Raw genomic sequence first — 20,972 nt, 5'->3', positions numbered from 1 at the left:
GACAAACATGACTTAAAGCTTTCATCTTTATATGATTAAGGGTTTTCTAATCACGACAGATCTTATATAGGATGACATTAACGTCAGATTAAGTAAAATCTAATGTGTTTGTAAAAGTGACCTAACGAGCTACGTGATTAGGCTGTCATCTTTAAGTTTTTTTTTTTCTTTTCTCAAGATTGAAATGCTTTTTCACAAACACTTTGAAGTGAAAAAGAATTCAAGCTATGAAAAGGAGTGGCAAGTTAAAGAGCACCCCTCATTGATCTTAGGTTGGTTTTCTCAACTTCTCAATAGTTGATCAATGAGTGTGATTTGATTTAGTTTGTCATCATGGGTGCCCATAGAAATAGGACATATTTGTATTCTGACAATGCATAATTTTCCCAAGTACAACCCCCCACTTAGTGGTGGATGATCAATATGTGGGGATAATGGAGGTGATGGGCACAGGTTAATGATACAAACATATAAAAACTGTACAAATAGCTACTTTTGGAGAGACAAACAAAAAGAAATTCAAAGGCATGCAAGCAAACAAAAAGGGAATCAAGAAAAAAAAAAAGATTTATGAAAGGGGAAGATTATGTAATCATATTACAAATTACAAATTTATGGTTCTTATCTAAAATGGTTTTAGCAATGGGTTTAAAAGCCAAAGATAGTTTGGTAATTACATATTAAGGAAAAATAATGTGCTAGCATGGACTAAAATTTGATGTTGGTGTATATAAACTTAAATCCTATTAGCTTTGGAAGACAAAGTTACTAGTGGTAACTTCGTCCTAGTAAAGAGAAAATATTCGATAGAACTGTTTGATTATAATATCGTGTAAAAGTTACACAAGGCTGAGTGGTATCAAAATATAAAAAATTCCGTATTTTTGTGATAGATACCTTATAAATAACGTGTTCGGGTATTTATACTCTTTTTTTTGTTTGGTTTCTCCCTTCCATTTAGCAGAGAATATAGGGTAGAGGGATTTTCTGTTCCTCTGTAAAAGAACAGAGAGAGAAAGAGAAGAAAGGTTTTTTTTTATTTCACTTTTTATCTTCAGTCTCTGTGATTTTTTCTGTTTACTTTGTTTGAAGAGAGAGTTGTTTTCGCATGTGTGTTTTGTCAAAATCATTGGATGCACGTGGAAGCCCAGAAGGAAAATAATTCCTTCTCGACTTCTACTGAAGTTTTTTTTTTTAATTATTATAATCAGTAAAATAAATTTTATGTGATGGAATACTATAAATATTATATATAAACAATTTCGTGTTGATTCCCATCTTCCACCTTCGTTATCTTGCTTCTCTGCCACCTCTCTCCCTTTCTTTCCTTCTTCTTCCTCCTCTCTGTAAGCATCTGTTTCTTCTTTATTCTTTCTGCACTGCTTTTTATCTGCAGTTTCAGTAATCTCAGATTGCATGGCATTATATATTTTTTGTGTTTTCTGAGTTGTTTGCTGTAATGGGATTTCAGTTTTGATTGTTTTATGATCTGGGTTTGTTTGCCTTTGCTGTAAAAGTTATAAATTTAGTAACTTTATTTGTTGGGTTTGATGTTTGGATTATGATCAGGATACCCCTTGGTTTTATCGCAGTGTTGAACTCAATTTAGAGACTCCAGCAGCACAGTGATTAGTTTTTAATTAATCATCAGTAATCTTGTTTGATGAGTCCTGATTTTGTATAAAATCCAGTGGAATTATTAATTTTTGTGGAATTTGAGTGATATAGATTTTAATCCCCTTATACAATCCAAAGTTCATGAGCTGCAATTTTGCCTGGTTTTCCTATTTGACCAAAAAAATAATTCAAAGGTAACATTGTGTTGTTCTTTCTATTTTTCTTCTAAATTTGATCTTTTTTTTTTGTGTGTGGAAATAGTGCTGTTGAACTTGTTGGAAGCATGGCACTTTCCGGTGTTCGGAAAGATAGAGAATTGAGGATTCATGAAAGTTTGGATGATCTTAGCACTGATTTGGCAGACTACATTGCTGAGATATCAGAGGCATCCGTGAAGGAGCGCGGCGTCTTTACAATTGCATTATCTGGTGGTTCTCTCATTGGCTTAATGGGGTATCATGCTTTCCTTTCCACATCCGGTTTTTGTATATGTTATGATTTTTGTGTTAATGTGTCACTTATGATGGAAAAAAACAGAAAACTCTGTGAAGCTCCTTATAACAAGACTGTAGATTGGGCCAAATGGTATATATTTTGGGCAGACGAGCGTGTTGTGGCGAAAAGTCATGTTGATAGCAATTACAAGCTTGCGAAAGATCGCTTTTTGTCTAAGGTTTGTATGAAATTCTCCGACTTTTTTACCCTCCCACCCTGTTGTAGGCTGTATTTTGTTCTTTAAGTAACCGAGTCGAAGAAATATCGTAGACATTGTTTGTCTTGCTTTGAACATGATGCTTTATTTTTTCTTGTCTTTCTCTCTTTCGGAAAACCAAATGACATGATGAACTTCGAATGAAAGGATAGATAGTACCATGCTTAGTTTGATCTGTTCTGTGTGTTCAATTATGACACTTAATGTGTTTTAACTCTTTATATCACGACGAGGTGGCTGTGATTTAGTACCCGACAATCGTGTACTGGATCTAAACTGCTTATCAAATTAAAGAGTCAAGTTTCTTGTATAAGAAGTTTACTAGCTGTTGCTGATTTCTGTAGTTTCACTAAATCTCCGTGTCATCATCGGAACCAACTTGTATATTGCAGCCATCTTCTGGTGCACATGTTCAACTTTAAAAATTGCGGATAAAGTTAGCATTTAGTAAAGGAAGATCACTGCTGCAGATTATGTTGGTTGTTTCTCGGGTCATTTGTTGCATCCTAATAGCCACTTCAGTGAACTTTCCTTTTAAACACCGTGAAGCTATCTCATAGCCACTTCAGTGAACTTTCCTTTTAAACAAAGTATTTACTGAGATGTAGGTTTTTTTGTTCCTCTTCGAGTTATGATCTTCTATTTTTCATAATTTTCCACTTTTAAAGGATTTTCCATAACTTAATTATATGATGTGAAGCGGTCCGCCATTGCCAGTAATGAAATTTTCTATTTCAACTTCTTGACTTCACATATGGCTATCTCTTGTACATCTCTTCACAACAGCGTGAAGATCTTCTAATATGCAATCAGTAATTAGTTAATCAAGCTATAACTTGCAACCTGATATTTTGTCATGGCTATCAGTATTGTTACGGGATGTAAAATATGCTAGTTTGTGCACATAGTATCATTTTAGTATCCGAGAACAGATTTGAAAGCTTTTAGTTGAGAACGATGGCTATGTGAATGCAATATTTGTTCTGGTTCTGGTAAATTTTATCGCCCATCTGTATTCGGTGTTCCCATGCTCATTTTTGTTTCATGTTTTCAGGTACCTATAATTCCCAGTCATGTGCATTCTATCAATGATTCAGTGTCAGCAGAGGAGGCTGCTGATGACTACGGGTTTGTCATTCGCCAGCTAGTAAAATCTCGTGTGATCAGCGTGTCTGATATAAGTGACTGTCCCAAGTTTGACCTAATCCTCCTGGGAATGGGTCCTGATGGGCACGTCGCCTCGCTATTCCCCAACCACTCGGTGCTGGAGGAGAAAGATGAATGGGTAAGTTTTATAACTGATTCCCCCAAGCCTCCACCTGAGAGAATCACATTCACCCTGCCGGTCATCAACTCGGCATCCAATGTAGCTATAGTCGCAACAGGTGAAAGCAAAGCAGAGGCTGCGCACCTGGCAGTCGATGTCATGGGATCTGACCTCCCTCCAGTGCCTGCTGGAGTTGTCCAGCCTCTGAAAGGGAAGCTGGTGTGGTTTTTGGACAAGGCAGCTGCCTCAAAACTTGATGCCAGTACTCAATTTTCCGCATAGGGTCGAATCCTTTCGTGTCTAAGTGTATGTTTTGTGTTTACCAGAGGGATTCGACGCCTGCGATTCGATATCTTTCGTCATTAGTCACCTCTTGTACAATCTTTGGGTTAATTTCCCCTATTTTGCCTTGCCTTTCCCTCATGTTTAGTGGGGTAGAGGTCAATAAAGTTGGGGACTTTAACCCAAAAGCCATTTTTCTGGTTCTACTTTGCTAATAGGAAAGACTCAAAGGTTGGATGGTATTTTTCTCAAGGGTGCTTCCTTCCCATTGGCATTTGGAATATTTCCATTTGTCCCTCCACTTAAATTATGCGTCACACGTTGTGTACTGCTTGTGTTCTGAGTACACTGCAAAAATTTTACCTCTTCAAAGACCAAGCCGGTTAAAATACATTCTCGTTCTCCTAGACACCGTAGTTCAAGAAAATTGCGGTCACCATCGTTCAATCGTAACCCTCGGGCTCTAAAAGGTTTTGACATCACACTCTTGTACACCGACCCCTCAACCACTCCTAATTAATAAAATGAAAACTACTTGGCGTATCCAAACTTTTTCTATATAGCGACATTAAAGCGTGTGGGGATCACTCTTTGTAGTTGGATAAGATTAAGAATTTCAACTTGTTCTCAATGTCCTTAAAACATTACATTTGTGACTAAACACACATTAATTAAACAAGCAAGCAGAATGTTGTCAATGTCCTCCAAATTCTGATAGCCCTGCGCCCATTTTGATCGAAAAAATGCGCTTGTTCGGGCGAAATAACGAAAAATGTTATAAGATAGTTGGAAGCATTCGTAGTATCTATCGAGTTATAACACATGGTTTCAAATCTTTAGCTCTGAATCTGCTTATAAATGCTATCCATCGCATACAAAATTGGTGACTAACTTGTAATGCTATCTCAGTTACAACACCTCCAGGATTATCAACTTACAGTCTCTGGTGTCAGAGTGCGATATTCCATTTCTGTTATCGACCTTATACCGTCTGAATCAGGAACCACCTCTTCCATGTCTTCCTTCGGAGGGAAGCCGCGTTCTTGTCCAAGCAGCCATTGATCTATCACTCCGCAATCGATTGCATAGTTGATTGAGTGCTCCAGATATTCTTTATCAGTAATAAGATGTGGTTGAACTGTCAACATTCTCATGAGAGCTGAAAACAAGTCACGCAGAAGTTAGGAAATACAAAAATTTAGCTTGTAATGCAGAACTTTATCCAAGTTCATTGTCTTTCACCTACCGGCCAATGTAATTATATGCATAGGTTTAAAATTGTGAGTTAACTCACGGTTTTATGTTGTTTTCCAACTCATTGATAATTTCACCACATCAGTCCAGGTACAAGTTTTGTCTATGATGAACTGTGCCCAGCGAATACCTTGTGTGCGAGTGAAAGTTGACACAAAGTGCACCAAACTAATAGCCGGAATCTAAATCTTACAACACACAACTTTATCAACAGAACAAGCCAGGGAATATAAACTATAGGCTTGTATCTGCATTTCTTGACCCAAACACCCAAATGCAAGAGCTAAGCAGGACCTACTCTCATAGTGAAAGCATTTGAAGATACGCTCGATCATTAAAGAAACTAAAATTTGATAGATTTGCAAATCATAGGAGTGTACCTGCCACAATGCCGTCTCCAGATGCTGACATATCAGAAGTGAAAGGACTGATGGGGGGATCTTCCATTCCGTTAACAGCACCTTGGTGGTCCTTTGTGTAGTAGTGTATCTTCGAAGTCCCATTTGTCACGAACAAAACCTTAAGATTGTCATGCCAAAGTTGTTCAACCACTTCTGGTGAATGATGGACAAACTTTGACCTGTCATTATTTTTAGTGTCAAATTCCTCAGAGGGCTGGATCCCGCAGAGAAACTCAAGCTCTTGCTTAGTAACTTCAATAATATCAGCAAGATTCCACACTTGCTGTACGAACAACTTTGTTTCTTCACAAGACTGCCATAGTGGCAATGGAAGGTTTACATCGTAGAAAATAACTCCTCCAAGTTTCTTTGAAATCTTGATTGCCTGCAGTGTTGTTGACCTCATGTTTCGATCAAGCAGAGAATTTGTGCTGAAGTAAAACATCTTTGCCTGCACCACATGTTGTTAAAAGGTGTCCACAGTTAAGAGCAATCTAACCACAAATGCAGCTAAAAGATCTAATGCGTAGGCACTCAAATTGACAAAATATAATGGGAATCACAGATGGAAGTATATTTGCCGAAAACTGTGTATGATATAGAATGTCAGCAGTTCTTATTCACCCCCTCCCCTCCAAAGAAACACAACAAAGATATACCACCTAAATAGCAGGATCTACAATAAAAGTTAAATATTCCAAGGGACCCAAGATTTTACCTCCTTCAGCACATCAACGTTGATCTCTGACTTTGTTAAAGAATCCTCAGCACATGGTTTGACACAACTCAATTTCATGCGACCCCTTTTACCAATCTTCATTTGTGATACTGCAGTTGCCCTTTTAGTATCCATGCGAACAGAACGGGTTTGAACATTTTTGACATTCATATAATACAGCATGGCCTGACCAAACTGATCATCTCCAAGTTTTCCCATGAAAGCAACCTTGCCTCCCAAGCTTGCAAGAGCAATTGCAACGCTGCCTGCAGATCCCCCAGGAGACCTAATAAATTTCTCAGGGGCCCATAACGCATCTTTCTTTCTTTCATGTATTTCATAATCTACAAGTCTGTTGGCTGGCCTCCCTGAGAGCACAAAAGCATGTTGTGCGGCTCCAAAGCAACAAACAAGAGGAGGCCAATCGTAAGTTTCGCTAATATCCTCTCCCTCATCAATTTTCAATTCTAGGTCTTCCTCATTCTCATCCTTCATATCCATGACGAATGTAAAATCCTCAGTCTCACTAAGTTCACCGTCACTAACCTGCTGCTCAATCGCATCGTCCTTCTTCTTAGTTCTTCTCTTCCTTACCTTCTTCTCAGTTTGTTCTTCCTCCACGCTTGTGGAAGCTGATGCAACTAGATATATCAAATTACTGGTTTGTTAGCACATACAAGATAAACATTCATGTAACAGTACTAAATGAGCAATAAGTAGGAATAATACCTTTCTTACGAGTTCTTCCACGCGGTTTCTTGGTCTCTTCACTAGATGCAGAAATGACAGTTTCCTCATCCGAAGACTCATTATCGGATGTTGCTTTCTTTCGGGTTCTTCTAGGAGTCCTAGATGTCTTCTTCTTCACAACCACCTCCTCATCTTCAACGGAACCCTCCAGAGCTGAGTTCTCTGAGTTTATCTTTTTAGGGAGAGCTGCAAGTCCCCCTTTTTTACCACGCAATCTAAGACCCTGAAGCTGCACGAAACTCATCGACCGGCTATTGGGCCAAACCGAATGGCACCTGGAAATTTCAGCGGACAAGTTTACTAATTTTTCTTGGGAAGGAGACAGTGAGGTGCAATTAATTGTAGGGTTTTAAGGGTTTAAGCAAATTCTGTTGTTTTTTCATGGGTTTATCTTATAAGTTAAAACCCACCAACAAAAATCTACAATTATCCAAACCCAGAAAAGTTTCCACATTTTTCATTTAACTACTAATTAATTCTCATTTCTGCTCAGTTTTGGATTGCCGTTTGGATAAGGAGCAAAAGAAAACACACGGTTTTGAATTAAAAGACTGGAATTTTATGAGAGAGAGAAAGAGAGAGGAACCTGGGTAGGAGGAGAAAGTGAGTGAAAGGAAGAGACGCCATGGACAGAGGTGCGCCAAGAGCTCAACTTGTTCGTCGCCCGGGTAAATTCAACAATTGGGTGTTTTACTATTAAGCCATGAGATAGAAGCGATGGGTGTGAGATTTATCACTTTTCAGTAACGGCAGCTTTAGCTTAGCGGGAGAAGGAAATAGGATGAGAGCTTTTTGCACGTGCATAAGGCGTGCAGTTAAGAACGGTAAATCATTGTCGAAAGATGAGTGCTTTTCACACACTTATTTTTACTTGTTAATTTTTATCAATTGATTTTCTTCTCACAACCCAAAAAATTGAGAGAAGCGTGTTTGAGGTAAAAAATAGGTGTGTAAATACTGAATAGCACGACCCTTGTCGAATTATATAGCTTGGAAAGGTATGGAATTCGAACTTAGCACAACCTTCGTTTTTTGCTTAATGGGGGTGGGGGATTGCCGGTCTTCGTACAATCTTCGTTATTACAGTTGGGGATTCGAACTTGGGAAATAAGAAAATTGGATGATTTTGTCCACCTTGGTAAAATCTTTGCTTTTGCATTCTATGGTAAACCAACCGGAAGTTATTGTAAAAGGGTGTGTAGATATCATTTCTCTGAACGAGCGGTTGAGCAACCAACCAGAAGTTGGTGCACACTAGATAGATTCAGAAATCGGGTCTCCGAACTTTGGGATATGTTCATTAACCTTGGATTGGATAGAATAAGTGCACAAAATAATCTTTCAACAACATAAAGATCAACCCCTATTCGGCTCACTTGTTCCAAATATTAATACGAGATTCGGAATCAAGGGTTTGTTTCGTTAGCTAAGTTATACAAGCGAGCTTCGACAAGTTGCACGGATTTGACAGAACAAAACTGCATACTCCTCACATACTGTTCACTTGGAAGCAGTGGAACACTAGTCACTCTGTTGCAAAACCTCTGCCTCAGCCCTTGCCATGGGGTCGTCCTTCATCTCGATCTCCTCTTCTTTTTCCCCTTCTCGTTCTTGCGTCAATTTTTTCCTGTGCAACTCTTCCGCGGCCTGCATGGCAGCCTTGTTCTCTGCCTGAATACGCTGCATTTCCTCTTCTTGTTGCTGTCTCTCAAACCACGTGTCTGCATCTGCCCAAACTGTAGTAACAAAGCAACGAAAGATGCTAAGCATACCTAAAATTTCAAGCTTGATTCGGAATGAACATTAATCTCAACGGACAAACAATTTAAGCAATTTGAGTTGAACACAAGAGCAGGTAATTTTAGTTCAACGACGATCATTAACTTCAAAATGCTATTCAACTGTTTCTAATTCGATGTCATCGTTCTATTTTCTTTCAACCCCTTTTCTTTTTCACAAAACAATGTATACATTCTAATGAATCTAAAGAAAACTAATGAAAAGAGTTTGAAACTTTTGAGTTTTAACGATAAGGACAAAATAAAAAGTAAAGTTGTCTTTTTAGTGTAAAAATATGATTTTTCGTCAAAATAAACATAAACAGTAACGGAAGCTTTTCGTTAAAGTTCCATGAATCTAATCTACGAGGCTGAGTATTCGAACTTGGGTGAAACGAGACGGATCACCAAAAAAGCATCTAAATACCAGAGCTCAGTATCTTCCTGAATCCTAATCATGAATCTAAATCTAAGTAAAATTGACTGCATACCCAGATTGAATCCTAAAACCCTAAACCCCCAAAGTCGAAACAGCTACACTAACATACACACTTAATAACAACAAGAAGTGAACCCCAAAGAGCATCAATCACGAACCCTAGAACCAAATTTCACAACAAAACCCAAAAATCGAAACATCCCAGATAACCCAAATAATTAATAAATCAACCAAACCCATCTAAACAAATCAAGCTAACATTCAAATCCACACAGAAGTAATAACAATGGAAGGAGGATTGAGGAGTAGGAGTAAAAGGGAACAAGGACTTACTGGGCTGAGCGGCCCAACCCTGTTCACCGCCCTTGATTTTCTCAGGGAGGGCATAATTAACAGTGAGGACGCGGCCGTAGAGCTCGGCGCCGTCCATGTTGTCCATGGCGGCGGCGGCGTCCTCTCTCTCCAAGAACGTGACGAACCCAAAAGAGCGGTGCTTCTGGGTGGCTTGATCGAGAGGCGTCTTGACGTCCTTGATGTCCCCGAAGGGTATGAACGCCGCGTGGAGTATGGACTCGTTCACCTCCTCCGCCAGTCCTCCGACGTACAGCGTGTTCTTCTGCACTGCTTGCTGCGCCATTCCTCCAACCTTCGCACTGCTTGAGATTTTTGGGATTCACCGCTCTCTCCCCCTTTCCCTTTTTCTTGATTGTTTCTTCTGCTATTTCTTCCTCTTCCTCTTCCTCTTCCTCTTCTTTTGAGATGGGCGAGTCTATATGGATGTGCTGTTCTGGGCTTCAGGACTAAATTAAACTGGAGAGGCCCATTTTCCTTTTTTATTTTACAGTTGTGTTACTTTGGACAGGCCCAGTTTTACATTTATTTATTCTTGGTATATTCTGGTTTCCGCTTGTGTTCCTACTCAAAACAAGTTTAGTGTCGTAGTTATACATGTAATTAAGGTCTAACAATTTCTTGCACGATCTGTTAATTCGACATGAAACTACATCAGAAAAAAAAATTCGGGTCAACACGTTAACGAGTTGAGTCGTTATGGGATCAGTTGTTAAGATAACGGGCATGACACATAAATGGCACGAACGACCCGTTTGCCAAGTATAGACATTAGACATAAAAAAATTTTACATGACATGTTAACCCGACACGAAACAACAACAAAAAAACAGGTTTCAGGTCAATCCGCTCGCGAGTTGAGTCGTTATTAAGTCATCTGTTAAAAACTCGTTAAAATAGTGAGTTTGACACGATATGATCCCTTAAAATAACGTATATACCACTAACACGACAACCTGTTTGTCAGGATTAAACCAAACCAGTAAATGGAGCTGGGCTTTGATAACAATGCCCCGTCCAAGCCCTTAGAAATATAGTCCGCATTCTCAATGTAATATAATAATAAACAAAATAATTTTGAAGTTTATGTAGCCGGTTCCCATGTACGTTGTTGGGTTTGAGGGAGGTTCGAATCCAATTAGTCTCGGGATCGAAACTGGCAGACCTCTCAAAGATCGAAAGGGTTTTTAGGGTTTAGGGTTTAGACTAACGACTTTTAGAGAGATTTTTCAGTGTGAAAATATAAGGTATTCTAAAATACCTTTGTTTTGTTTTTTAAACTTTTTGTTGTGTTCATATTAAACTTCAAATAAAATAAAAACTCTCAATCGCCAAAGGGACATTATATATGCGGGTTTAGACTAACGACTTTTGGAGAGATTTTTCAGTGTGAAAATATAAGGTATTCTAAAATACCTTTGTTTTGTTTTTTAAACTTTTTGTTGTGTTCATATTAAACTTCAATTAAAATAAAAACTCTCAATCGCCAAAGGGACATTATATATGCGGGTTTAGACTAACGACTTTTGGAGAGATTTTTTAGTGTGAAAATATAAGGTATTCTAAAATACCTTTGTTTTGTTTTTTAAACTTTTTGTTGTGTTCATATTTAACTTCAATTAAAATAAAAACTCTCAATCGCCAAAGGGACATTATATATGCGGGTTTAGACTAACGACTTTTGGAGAGATTTTTCAGTGTGAAAATATAAGGTATTCTAAAATACCTTTGTTTTGTTTTTTAAACTTTTTGTTGTGTTCATATTTAACTTCAATTAAAATAAAAACTCTCAATCGCCAAAGGGACATTATATATGCAATAAAGCTCATTTTGGTGTATTTTTTTTTTCAATAATTGATAAAATACAAGATGTGTAAAATTACTATTTCAATTACACGCTTTTGTATTTCTTAATACGAGCACTACTCTAAAATACCTTTGTTTTGTTTTTCAAACTTTTTGTTGTGTTCATATTTAACTTCAATCAAAATAAAAACTCTCAATCGCCAAAGGGACATTAAATATGCAATAAAGCTCATTTTGGTGTATTTTTTTTCAATAATTGATAAAATACAAGATGTGTAAAATTACTATTTCAATTACACGCTTTTGTATTTCTTAATACAAGCACTACGAAGAGAGTCACTCGCATACAAAATTTCGAGCACGTTAAACTACTTGAGTTGAATGCCCTTTTCAAAATTAGGTGCTGAAATTAAATTCTTGTGTGGTACATAAATTTCAATAGAGTTGTAACTAGAGTAGTCTATCTTACACCGATGTGAGAACAGTGCGAAGTAGTTGACCACCAAAACATAAATAATCTCGTAGTTATACATGTAATTAAGGTCTAGCAATTTCTTGCACGATCCGTTAATTCGACATGAAACTACATTAAAAAAATATTCCGGTCAACCCGTTAACGAATTGAGCCGTTACCGGATCAGTCATTAAGATAATGGGTATGACATATAAACGGCACGAACGACCTGTTTGGCAGGTCTAGACATTAGACATGGAAATTTTTTACATGACATGTTAACCTGACATGAAATAACAAAAAAACAGGCTTCAGGTCAACCTGCTCTCGAGTTAGGTCGTTATCAGGTCATCTGTTAAAAATCTGTTAAAATAACGAATTTGATAAGATATGATCTTTTAAAATAACGTATATGCCACGAACACGACAACCCGTATATAAGGATTAAACCACACCAGTAAATGGAGCTGGGCTTTGATAACAAAGCCCTGTCCAAGCACTAAGAAATATAGGCCGCATTCTCACTGTAGTATAATTAATAAAGATAATAATTTTGAAGTTTAAGTCGCTGGTTCCCATGTACTTTGTTGGGTTTGACGGAGGTTCAAATCCAATTAGTCTTGGGATCGAAACTGGCAGACCTCTCAACGATCAAAACGGTTTAGGGTTTAGGCTAACGGAAAGGGATCCTCTCCAGAGAGATTTTTCAGTATGAAAATATGAGGTATTTTAAAATACCTTTGTTTTGTATTTTTAACTTTTTGTAGCATTCGTATTTAATTTTGTTGATGCACAAAATCAGCGAGGACTTTGGTACATCAGAAAGTGTTAAGTTTGTGACCTTCGCTAGATTTCTCCGGTCACTAGTGTGGATAAGTATGCAAACGGATAGAGACAGGGAAGCAAACACAAGATGTACGTGGTTCACCCAGATTGGCTACATCCACGGAGTAGAGGAGTTCTCATTAATTGTGAAGGGTTTACACAAATACATAGGTTCAAGTTCTCCTTTAGTGAGTACTAGTGAGTGATTTAGTACAAATGACATTAGGAAATATTGTAAGAGAATGATCTCTATTTATAGAATAGAGTTTCTAGTTTCATTCTGACATTGACACGTGTCGTGTTGTGATTGGCTTCTGATGTGGACACGTGTCGCGCTATGATTGGCTTCTGATGTCGACACGTGTCGCGCTGTGATTGGCCTCCTGGTTGGAAGGAAACTCTTCTGGGTCCTTGACGGTATAACGTTGACTGGTGCTCAGTAATTTCGGGATTGGTCAAGTATGGTACAAACAAACTTCAATCAAAATAAAACTCTCAATCACCAAAGAGAAATTAAATATGCAATAAAGCTCATTTTGGTGTATTTTTTTCAATAATTGATAAAGTACGAGATGTGTAAAATTACCATTTCAGTTACACGCTTTTGTATTTCTTAATACACTAGCCTCTCCACACGCGCATGCGAGAGGCCTTTTTTTCAATCACGAATGCTACGCACCCCTAAAGATGGTTGTTTACTATTCTTATCCATTTGGTTTTAGACATTAATAGTGTTGCTATTGTTTTAATCTACCAACAAACACACTAAACATGGGTTGTTAATTAGTAGTTCTTCAAGTTGGAATGAAATTTGCATTCTATCGAGAAAAAACACGTTATCTTCTTCTTTTAACCAATCCCAGATCAAACAAAATTGGGTCAACTCTTTGGAGTATTTTTTACCAAACCACACAAAAACAATAAGCATGGAGATCATAGTTGCATGAAAAAATATATTGGTATTTACGTAGACTTCATCATAGTATTTGGTAGATAGAAATAAAATTATTTTTCTGTTTGCAACACAACAGTAACTCCATAAAAATTAGCAATATCCAAAAGCAGTCCCTTTCATTATGCAACCTATAATAGGAAAACAGAAAACTCAAATATGTCGGCTTGCTTTGTAATAGTAGATATTGCGCTAATAATTTAGGAGGCTCTCCTCTTCATATTTTCTCTTTAACTTTCATTTTGTTACATCTAATAGGATTGCAACTCGAATAATTGCTTTGAAGAGATATATACAAACAAAAGCAAACTAAAAAGTAAGCCATTGAAAAAAATATATACAAACAAAAGCAAACTAATAAAAGAAATTTAGAATACACAAACACCACTATAACTCAAACTTAAATCAACAGAACCTAAATAGTAGACATTGAAAAGATATATGCTCTTGATCAAGAACTTCATCAAATGAACAAGAATAAAATCTAAGGAAAACTAATGAAAAGAGCTTGAAAAATTTGGGTGCGTTTGTTGCAACGGACTGTCTCGGACTGAACCAGCTTCAGGGACAAAGCTGGACTGACTTAGACTAGACTAAGCTGGACTAACTTAGTGAAGTGTTTGGTGCAGTGTCGGACTAAAAAGCAGGATAATGAAAACAATATTGTCATCAATTTGGTGTTTGCTCAGACTAGGACTACATTATTGTTCTATGTTAATTGCTTTTTTATTAAAGATATTATTAAAATTAATAATATTGGATGAGAGTGAGACTCAATAAAAATACAAAAACGAAAATACATGATTAAAGAGTAGCATTATTCCAAACATCAATATAACAAAGTGTTCTCCCAACAATCGACAGGGTTCAAGATGCTTTTCTTAATTATTCACCTTTGGTTTAAAGTTGTAGATTAAAGTTAAAGGTGTTGGTAAATACTTGTATTTGAGTAGAACGAAAATTGATGTCTAACAAGTTCAATTTTTTACTCAATTGTGAAATAATTACTTGGAATTGCTCTTGTATGTATAAGCCAATTTCAGTCCATACCGTGAAAATTGCATTCAATCCCAATACCACAATGATGCGAGGCACAATGACAAATGGATAGCTGCGCATTGATCATTACTACATTTGGATTCCTAGCACTTAAATTGGCTTGCTCCAACTAGTTTGAAGAAAACTAGTAACAATATGCAAAAGGAAGAGATCATGAACAATTTATGCATTCCATTTGTATATTAAACTAAGCAATTAAAATGTCTTCCCTCACAACGGAGCAAATCAGTTAGTCAATTCCATGTGCACTAGTGCTAATCCAATGAAAGGAAAAGCAAATGAGAAAGGGAAAGGTCACCAATTTAATCAAACTGTTGGATGTTCCAACTAGAACAAATGAAAGATCCCAATACTACATTAACACAGTACACAACAGAGCAAGGTAAACTGCATAATTGTACATTCTACAATTTTCTACAATAACTTTAGAAAATAACTAACTGCCTCAATCATCCGAGCTATATTTACTCAATTCAAGAACTGCAACAGAAGCGCAGCAAAACAACTCTTTATCCTTCAAGAGGAAACAGCTTCCAACTCAATTCCATTTTAGATCAAGTATGCTAAATTGTGGCTAGGGCGGGATGCTTACACTGTAGGCAACACCAGGAGTCCACATGTACAAACGAGAACTTCATGTGCAAAAAATAGGACGAGTGCACGTAGGATCCCAAACTGTTGCACGAATAAGATATTTCTGCACCAAGATAGCAACGAGTTCAAGATGGCGTATGTGACATGTCCCATATCCAAAGAATGCTTGGCATGCTATCAGAACCATATCAACTACAATAGCCAAACTCATAGCTAAGATAGCTTTCCTTGTACAAAAAAGAATGTGAAACAGTAGTGCTGCAATTCATCATTTTTATTTTCAAACAAAAATCTTCATGGTTTGAGTTACTCCACACAATTGATCCCAAAATACTTGACCATTGAAGACCAAACGCCAAAACACACCAATTTCCTCCACATATGGAGACCAACATCACAACCCCAAACATTCCATCTTGGCTACATTCAAAAGAATTTTCAGATTCATTCATACAAGGAAAACAAATAAAGACCAAAAGTTTAACACAATAAGCAGATTGATACAATAGATCTGTGATGTTTCCACGTGACAAAAAAACTTGAACAAGTATGATTGCACAATACTCAAATAACTTATTCAAGGACCTCCAATTGACCAGTGATATACTATGGTCTGAGTAACTTATTTAAGGACTTTAATTGAGGTTATCCACTTCTAGAAAGGTAAGGTGCTGCTGATGGATTATGGTCAAAATCAAACCATAGCCTCTTTCAAAAGTGACACAAGGAAACTAAGTAGCAAAAACAAAGCAAAAATCACAAATCAAGCCAAGTAATTGACCATAAATTAATAAATTAATCCAAATTAACGTAATTTTATCAAACCCATTAACACAAACCTGATTAACAAGCTGGTGGGGCTGGAGAAGGGGGACGATGTTGGAGCTGTGGGTCAAGGCTTTGCTGCCCTTTTTAGAGTTGCATCACGAGTTTGAAATTGAACAAAAAAAAATACAGGAAATGAAATAAATTAACCTACACAACTCCTCCACGGTATTGAATCGAAGACAGCGAGTGCGAGATCTTCCTCAGAGGTGGATCGGAGGACGGCTGGAGTTGGACAGACAACAGTAAAAGCGGGATCTTCCTCAGTTCGAAATTTTGGGTTCAGGGTGAGGAGAGAGGGAGAAAGTGGTGGTGGGCTGGTGGTATGGTCTCATTGGAGTTGGTGAGTTGTGGTGTGATGGTGGCTGTCAGTGCTCAAGAGAACAGAGAGCAAGAGAGATAAGAGTACGATGAGGATGGAGTAGACAAGGTCTTAGCAATCCCATGGGTATCGGGGGGTCTGGCCAAGAACTCCTAGCGAAGGAGTTTGTCCGTGCGAGTCCCTCTTAGTCTCATTAAAGATAATCCTAGTACAAAACAAACACTAGATTGGACTAATTGTTAGTCCAATTTAGTCCAGTACCACTTAGTGAGGGCAAACAAACGCCCCCTTTGAGTTTTAACGATAAGGACAAAATAAAGGGTAAAGTGAATAGTACCATAATTGACTTTTTAGTGTAAAAATTTAATTTTTCGTTAAAGTGAACAGTACCGGGAGCTTTTCGTTAAAGTTCCCTAAAATCTAATATAGTCCGTTAAAAACCAAAACAGAGAAAGAAATATATAATTTGAAGGCCTTGTAATGTCGAGGCATCGCACATTTTTATTAAATGGTTGATGCACCTGTTGCTCAACCAAATTCTTTGCTTGGCTAAAAAAAATAAAAATACTATAAATACATTCATCCAATTTATGAGAACTCAAGCGAAAGCAAGTGTAAATGATAACGAATCATGAATACGAATACGAAACACAGACTTGCCAAAAAGAAAAATTGCCATGGCGTGTCAAGATACTCATAGCATATATTTTTATGGCATTATCCATTTCTCAATTCATTAAACAAATATGGTTTGAAAAATCTTTGGTATGATTCACATATTATAACATCAATTCATAATTCAACCACTAATTCAATGTCTATGGTGTATGAAAATGTGATGCTTTAGTTGATCACGATATAATAAATCAGATTAAAAGACGGCCCAAAAAGCAAACAAATTTAGAAAAGAAAAGCTTCAAAAGTGCCATAAGAAAATGCACGCTATATAAACGGTAAATCAAAGGAAGAGAAGTGAAAAACGAAGAAAACAACTACCGAAATTATTAGTTTTCGAAAAATAAATACTAAAAAACAGTTACTAAAAAGAGAGTATAATAGCATGGTAATTGTAAAATACATTGCTCAACAATGTATATGAACATTTGAAATATTAAAAAAAAGAAAAAGAAAAAAAAAAGATTAAAAATCGAAAGAAAAGAAAGAGATGCTCACTCAAACTATGCAGAAATAATACCAGGCTTATTCTCGGCATCCATAACTCCATTGTTGACTCGCTTCAACGTTTTTAATGGAAAAAACTCAAAAGAAACCATTACACAAAATTAAATTACCCAAGTAAAATTAAAGCATGGACATAAAAAGAAATGAAGGCAGTTTATTCTAACTTAATTAGTGACTTACTGAATAAGATCAGAGTCTGTTTCACCTAGCCAAAAGAAAAATATAAATCAAGATCAAATCACACAACCCATATGAAAAATGGAAAATATAAAATAAGAACAATAATAAATTTACGAAATGGGAACCTACTATTATTGGCACTCAAAAAGTGTGATTATACACTCCAAATTTTCTATATTAAAAAAAAGGTCGTACCCAGTGCACAAGGCTCCCGCTTTACGCAGGGTCTGGGAGAGGTGAATGTCGGCTAGCCTTACCCCCATTTATGGAGAGCCTGCTCCAAATTTTCTATATTAAAAAGAAAATTAATCTCATGAGAAGCGCTAATAGATTTTTGGAGTTCTAATTACAATTCGCTACGAAATTAGTTGATGTCTTGCTTGAGAGTCAGTTTGGAATATGCAAATATGGTATTAGCGAAATTTCAAAATTGCTTCTTACTTGATAAACTCACTCTTTAATATGTCTAAAGCAACTTCACTCTGTAAGCATACTGCAACATAAACAAATTTACATACATCAAGAGTTATAAGGATATTTACTATATGCACAAATGAAATAAAACCATAGAAAAATTGTCGATGAGAGCGACAATTTTTCCCTGGGGAATGAGAGTGAGCAATCGCTTGAGAGCCTCGCACTTGTTGGAGTCGAAAGGAGATGAGCGATGCTGACGTTGTGGGGATCCTCGTAGAGATGGGCGTCAGTGCCAATTTGGAACACCATTGTCGAGGCCTTGCTTAGTCTCCTCCGTTGCTCTGAACTTATTAAACATCTCCCGCCACGGGTTTCTCTTTCTCCTAAAATGGAGGAGTTACTTCAGCATGTCTCTTTTCTATCTGTGTTTTTTTTTTCCTTTGTTCAATTAACAACCACAAATTAAACTAAGCAAATAAAAAAGTTCTTGGAATTCGATCGAAATCAGTAGAAGATCAAAATTACGCAGAACTATCTTGGCATGAAAATTCACATACCCATTGTAGCGTAACTAGCTCAGCATTCACCATTTTCAAAATCCCCATATCAAATCCGAACTGCAAAACCCAAATCGAAATTCAACAACAATTAAACAAAATGAATAGGATTAAAAAAATTCAATGTTGAAGCAGCACCAAACGAAAGAAGGTTGACAATATGAAAGAAGCACCAATACTGTAAGATGGATGAAGAAGCACCACCAAAAAGACGATATGAGAGGGTATGGGAGATTGAGTTGGTTTCTCCAGAACAGTACGGTTTCAATTGTGCAACTTTGCAACCGCTATAACTGCTTGTGGAGAGTTCACTAAGTATAGAGATGAGTAATCAACGGGTTAGAATTAATCTAAAAGTACGGGCGCCTTTCATGTTTTTGTATTACAATTTTAACCCTATTTTATTTGTGTATTACAATTATAGTCCTATATAGAAATGGTTTTGGGTTGGTTTTTTTTTTTTTTAAATGAAAACATAATTGAGATATTGAGAGCTTCACCTATTTGGGCTTCTCACTTTATATATATAGAAGCACTACGGAGAGAGTGACTTAGCATACAAAATTTTGAGCACGTTAAACTACTTGAGTTGAATGCCCTTTTCAATATTGGGTGCTGAAATTAAATTCTTGTGTGGTACATAAATTTCAATAGAGTTGTAACTAGAGTAGCTCTCTCTTACACCATGTGAGACCAGTGCGAAGTAGTTGAGCACCAAAACTTAAATAATTTCATACCTTTGTAAGAGTGATCATATCAATCGTCTGGTTAGAATTCTTATCAAAACTCACTGTACATTAAGAATAGTTATAAGAATTGAAAACCTTATTTTCTAAGATTAAAATTGCGGAATGGAACTAAAATAAATAAATAAATAAAAGTAAGAAACCACTTGATTAAGTTTATAAGGTAAACAGGGTAATGTCCTAGTTGTAAACGTAACTACAAAAGAGAAAAGGGAGTTGTGTTTTGCGCCTTTTGCCCACAATGCCCTCCAGTCCACATTCTCAAGCATCTTAAATAACAATTTGGACGTTCCATGTCGCCGGTTCCCTGGTACATCGTTGGATTTGTGGATGTCGAATCCAATAGGTCCTGGGATCGAAACTGGCAGAGAAAATGGACTTGTTTAGTTTGGACTAGGAGGATCCTCGCCAAATGTACCATGAACGGATGTGATTATATCCATAAAGAGTTCCCTTAGTATTTCTCTAGTATATGAGGTATTCTAAAATACCTTTGTTTTGCTTTTTTTTTTCTTCCAACCCTGCGCTCAAATTTAAGCAATTTGAAACTCTTTAATTTTGGGAAACACACGTCAATAATGTGCGACATTATAGTTTTGGCTATAAATATTTTGAAGGGCTTTGTATTCTAGTTGTAGGACAAAAGTCGGAAGTGTATACTTTTGTTTTAGTTATGCTCCATAATAGTTTTTTAGCAGCATGTTTTTTAAGATCCAATTTTAGTTTTTGAAATTCACGTTTGAATATTGTACTATCTTATGATGTTACGAGTAATATTTTCCAATAAAAAGAAAATCTTTGGGTGGTTGGAAACGCACACATAGATAAACTTTCTGCAAATCTTTAATCAATAGCAATAAAGGTCTAATATATATAAATGCTTATGTGCATATTAAATGGTAAAACGAAAAACAGTTTTTTAGCAAAACGTTAACGAACGTGACCTAAGCTTCTTAAAATTCAAGTAGGTCGTTATGGATTTTCTCCAGCTACAAAACTCCGTTATGTGTACATTCTAGGCCTCATTTTTATTGTTTCAAAACAAGGTCAATGATTATTTAGTACTATGATTTAGTGGTATTAGTTTTTTACTTGAAAGTGAGATGTCTCAGGCCCAAATCTCGCAGATAAATAATTTGATACCAGTTCATTTGCAAGTGGCCCTCTATCATAGAGGTAGAGAGGAATGTTGCCATTGAACCACGGCGAGGGTTCGAATTCCGTCGGCTTCCTAATCTGGCATCTAATCTAACAAATCTATTATCTGACAAAAAAAAAAAGATACCAATTCATTTACTCATCCCTTAATGTAAATATATCGTTATATTAAAAAAAAATGTTTAGTATGCTAGTTTAGTTGTACATGTAACTGAACCAGACGAGCAAAGGGAGTTCGACTTTGCTCAGAATGCCCACCCAAGCCCTCAGAAATTCAATCCACATTATCAAAAGTCTGAATAAATAAATTCACATTTGAGAACTTT

The 20,972-nt window shown here is 36.7% G+C and overlaps 3 protein-coding genes across 4 annotated transcripts; 1 reads left to right on the top strand and 2 right to left on the bottom strand.

Annotated features, from left to right (window-relative positions):
- Positions 1–1,100: 1,100 nt before the first annotated feature.
- Positions 1,101–4,120, top strand: LOC103451755 (probable 6-phosphogluconolactonase 1). Its single transcript, XM_008391177.4, has 4 exons — positions 1,101–1,346; positions 1,879–2,070; positions 2,155–2,290; positions 3,384–4,120. The coding sequence occupies exons 2-4, from the start codon at positions 1,901–1,903 to the stop codon at positions 3,876–3,878; spliced, it is 801 nt and encodes a 266-aa protein (XP_008389399.2). The 5' UTR covers positions 1,101–1,346; positions 1,879–1,900; the 3' UTR covers positions 3,879–4,120.
- Positions 4,121–4,704: 584 nt separating this feature from the next.
- Positions 4,705–7,784, bottom strand: LOC103451754 (fructokinase-like 2, chloroplastic). Of its 2 annotated transcripts, none has more exons than XM_008391175.4 (5): positions 7,588–7,784; positions 6,981–7,276; positions 6,252–6,892; positions 5,513–5,984; positions 4,705–5,037 (listed from the first exon to the last, which is right to left on the bottom strand). In XM_008391175.4, exons 1-5 carry the CDS (start codon positions 7,626–7,628, stop codon positions 4,808–4,810), a joined length of 1,680 nt encoding a protein of 559 aa, XP_008389397.2. In that variant the 5' UTR covers positions 7,629–7,784; the 3' UTR covers positions 4,705–4,807. The 2 variants fall into 2 exon arrangements, with proteins under 2 accessions (XP_008389397.2, XP_008389398.2); XM_008391176.4 differs by having other exon boundaries at positions 6,252–6,883; positions 7,588–7,749.
- A 480-nt stretch (positions 7,785–8,264) lies between these two features.
- Positions 8,265–9,969, bottom strand: LOC103451753 (uncharacterized). The gene is made up of 2 exons (XM_008391174.4): positions 9,552–9,969; positions 8,265–8,737 (listed from the first exon to the last, which is right to left on the bottom strand). The coding sequence occupies exons 1-2, from the start codon at positions 9,853–9,855 to the stop codon at positions 8,523–8,525; spliced, it is 519 nt and encodes a 172-aa protein (XP_008389396.1). The 5' UTR covers positions 9,856–9,969; the 3' UTR covers positions 8,265–8,522.
- Positions 9,970–20,972: the final 11,003 nt, after the last annotated feature.

The sequence above is a fragment of the Malus domestica genome, chromosome 13 (assembly GCF_042453785.1).
Source record: "Malus domestica chromosome 13, GDT2T_hap1".
In the NCBI taxonomy this organism is placed as follows: domain Eukaryota; kingdom Viridiplantae; phylum Streptophyta; class Magnoliopsida; order Rosales; family Rosaceae; genus Malus; species Malus domestica.
This window is presented reverse-complemented; position numbering and strand designations above follow the sequence as displayed.

Coding starts and splice junctions, on each gene's coding strand:
- LOC103451754 (XM_008391175.4), bottom strand. CDS start 7,628: ATGGCGTCTCTTCCTTTCACTCACTTTCTCCTCCTACCCAG. Junction 6,893..6,980: donor TGGAAGAACTCGTAAGAAAG/GTATTATTCCTA, acceptor TGATATATCTAG/TTGCATCAGCTTCCACAAGC. Junction 5,038..5,512: donor TGGAGACGGCATTGTGGCAG/GTACACTCCTAT, acceptor ACTTGTTTTCAG/CTCTCATGAGAATGTTGACA.
- LOC103451755 (XM_008391177.4), top strand. CDS start 1,901: ATGGCACTTTCCGGTGTTCGGAAAGATAGAGAATTGAGGATTCATGAA. Junction 2,071..2,154: donor TCTCTCATTGGCTTAATGGG/GTATCATGCTTT, acceptor GGAAAAAAACAG/AAAACTCTGTGAAGCTCCTT. Junction 2,291..3,383: donor AAGATCGCTTTTTGTCTAAG/GTTTGTATGAAA, acceptor TCATGTTTTCAG/GTACCTATAATTCCCAGTCA.
- LOC103451753 (XM_008391174.4), bottom strand. CDS start 9,855: ATGGCGCAGCAAGCAGTGCAGAAGAACACGCTGTACGTCGGAGGACTG. Junction 8,738..9,551: donor GGGTTGGGCCGCTCAGCCCA/GTAAGTCCTTGT, acceptor TTGTTACTACAG/TTTGGGCAGATGCAGACACG.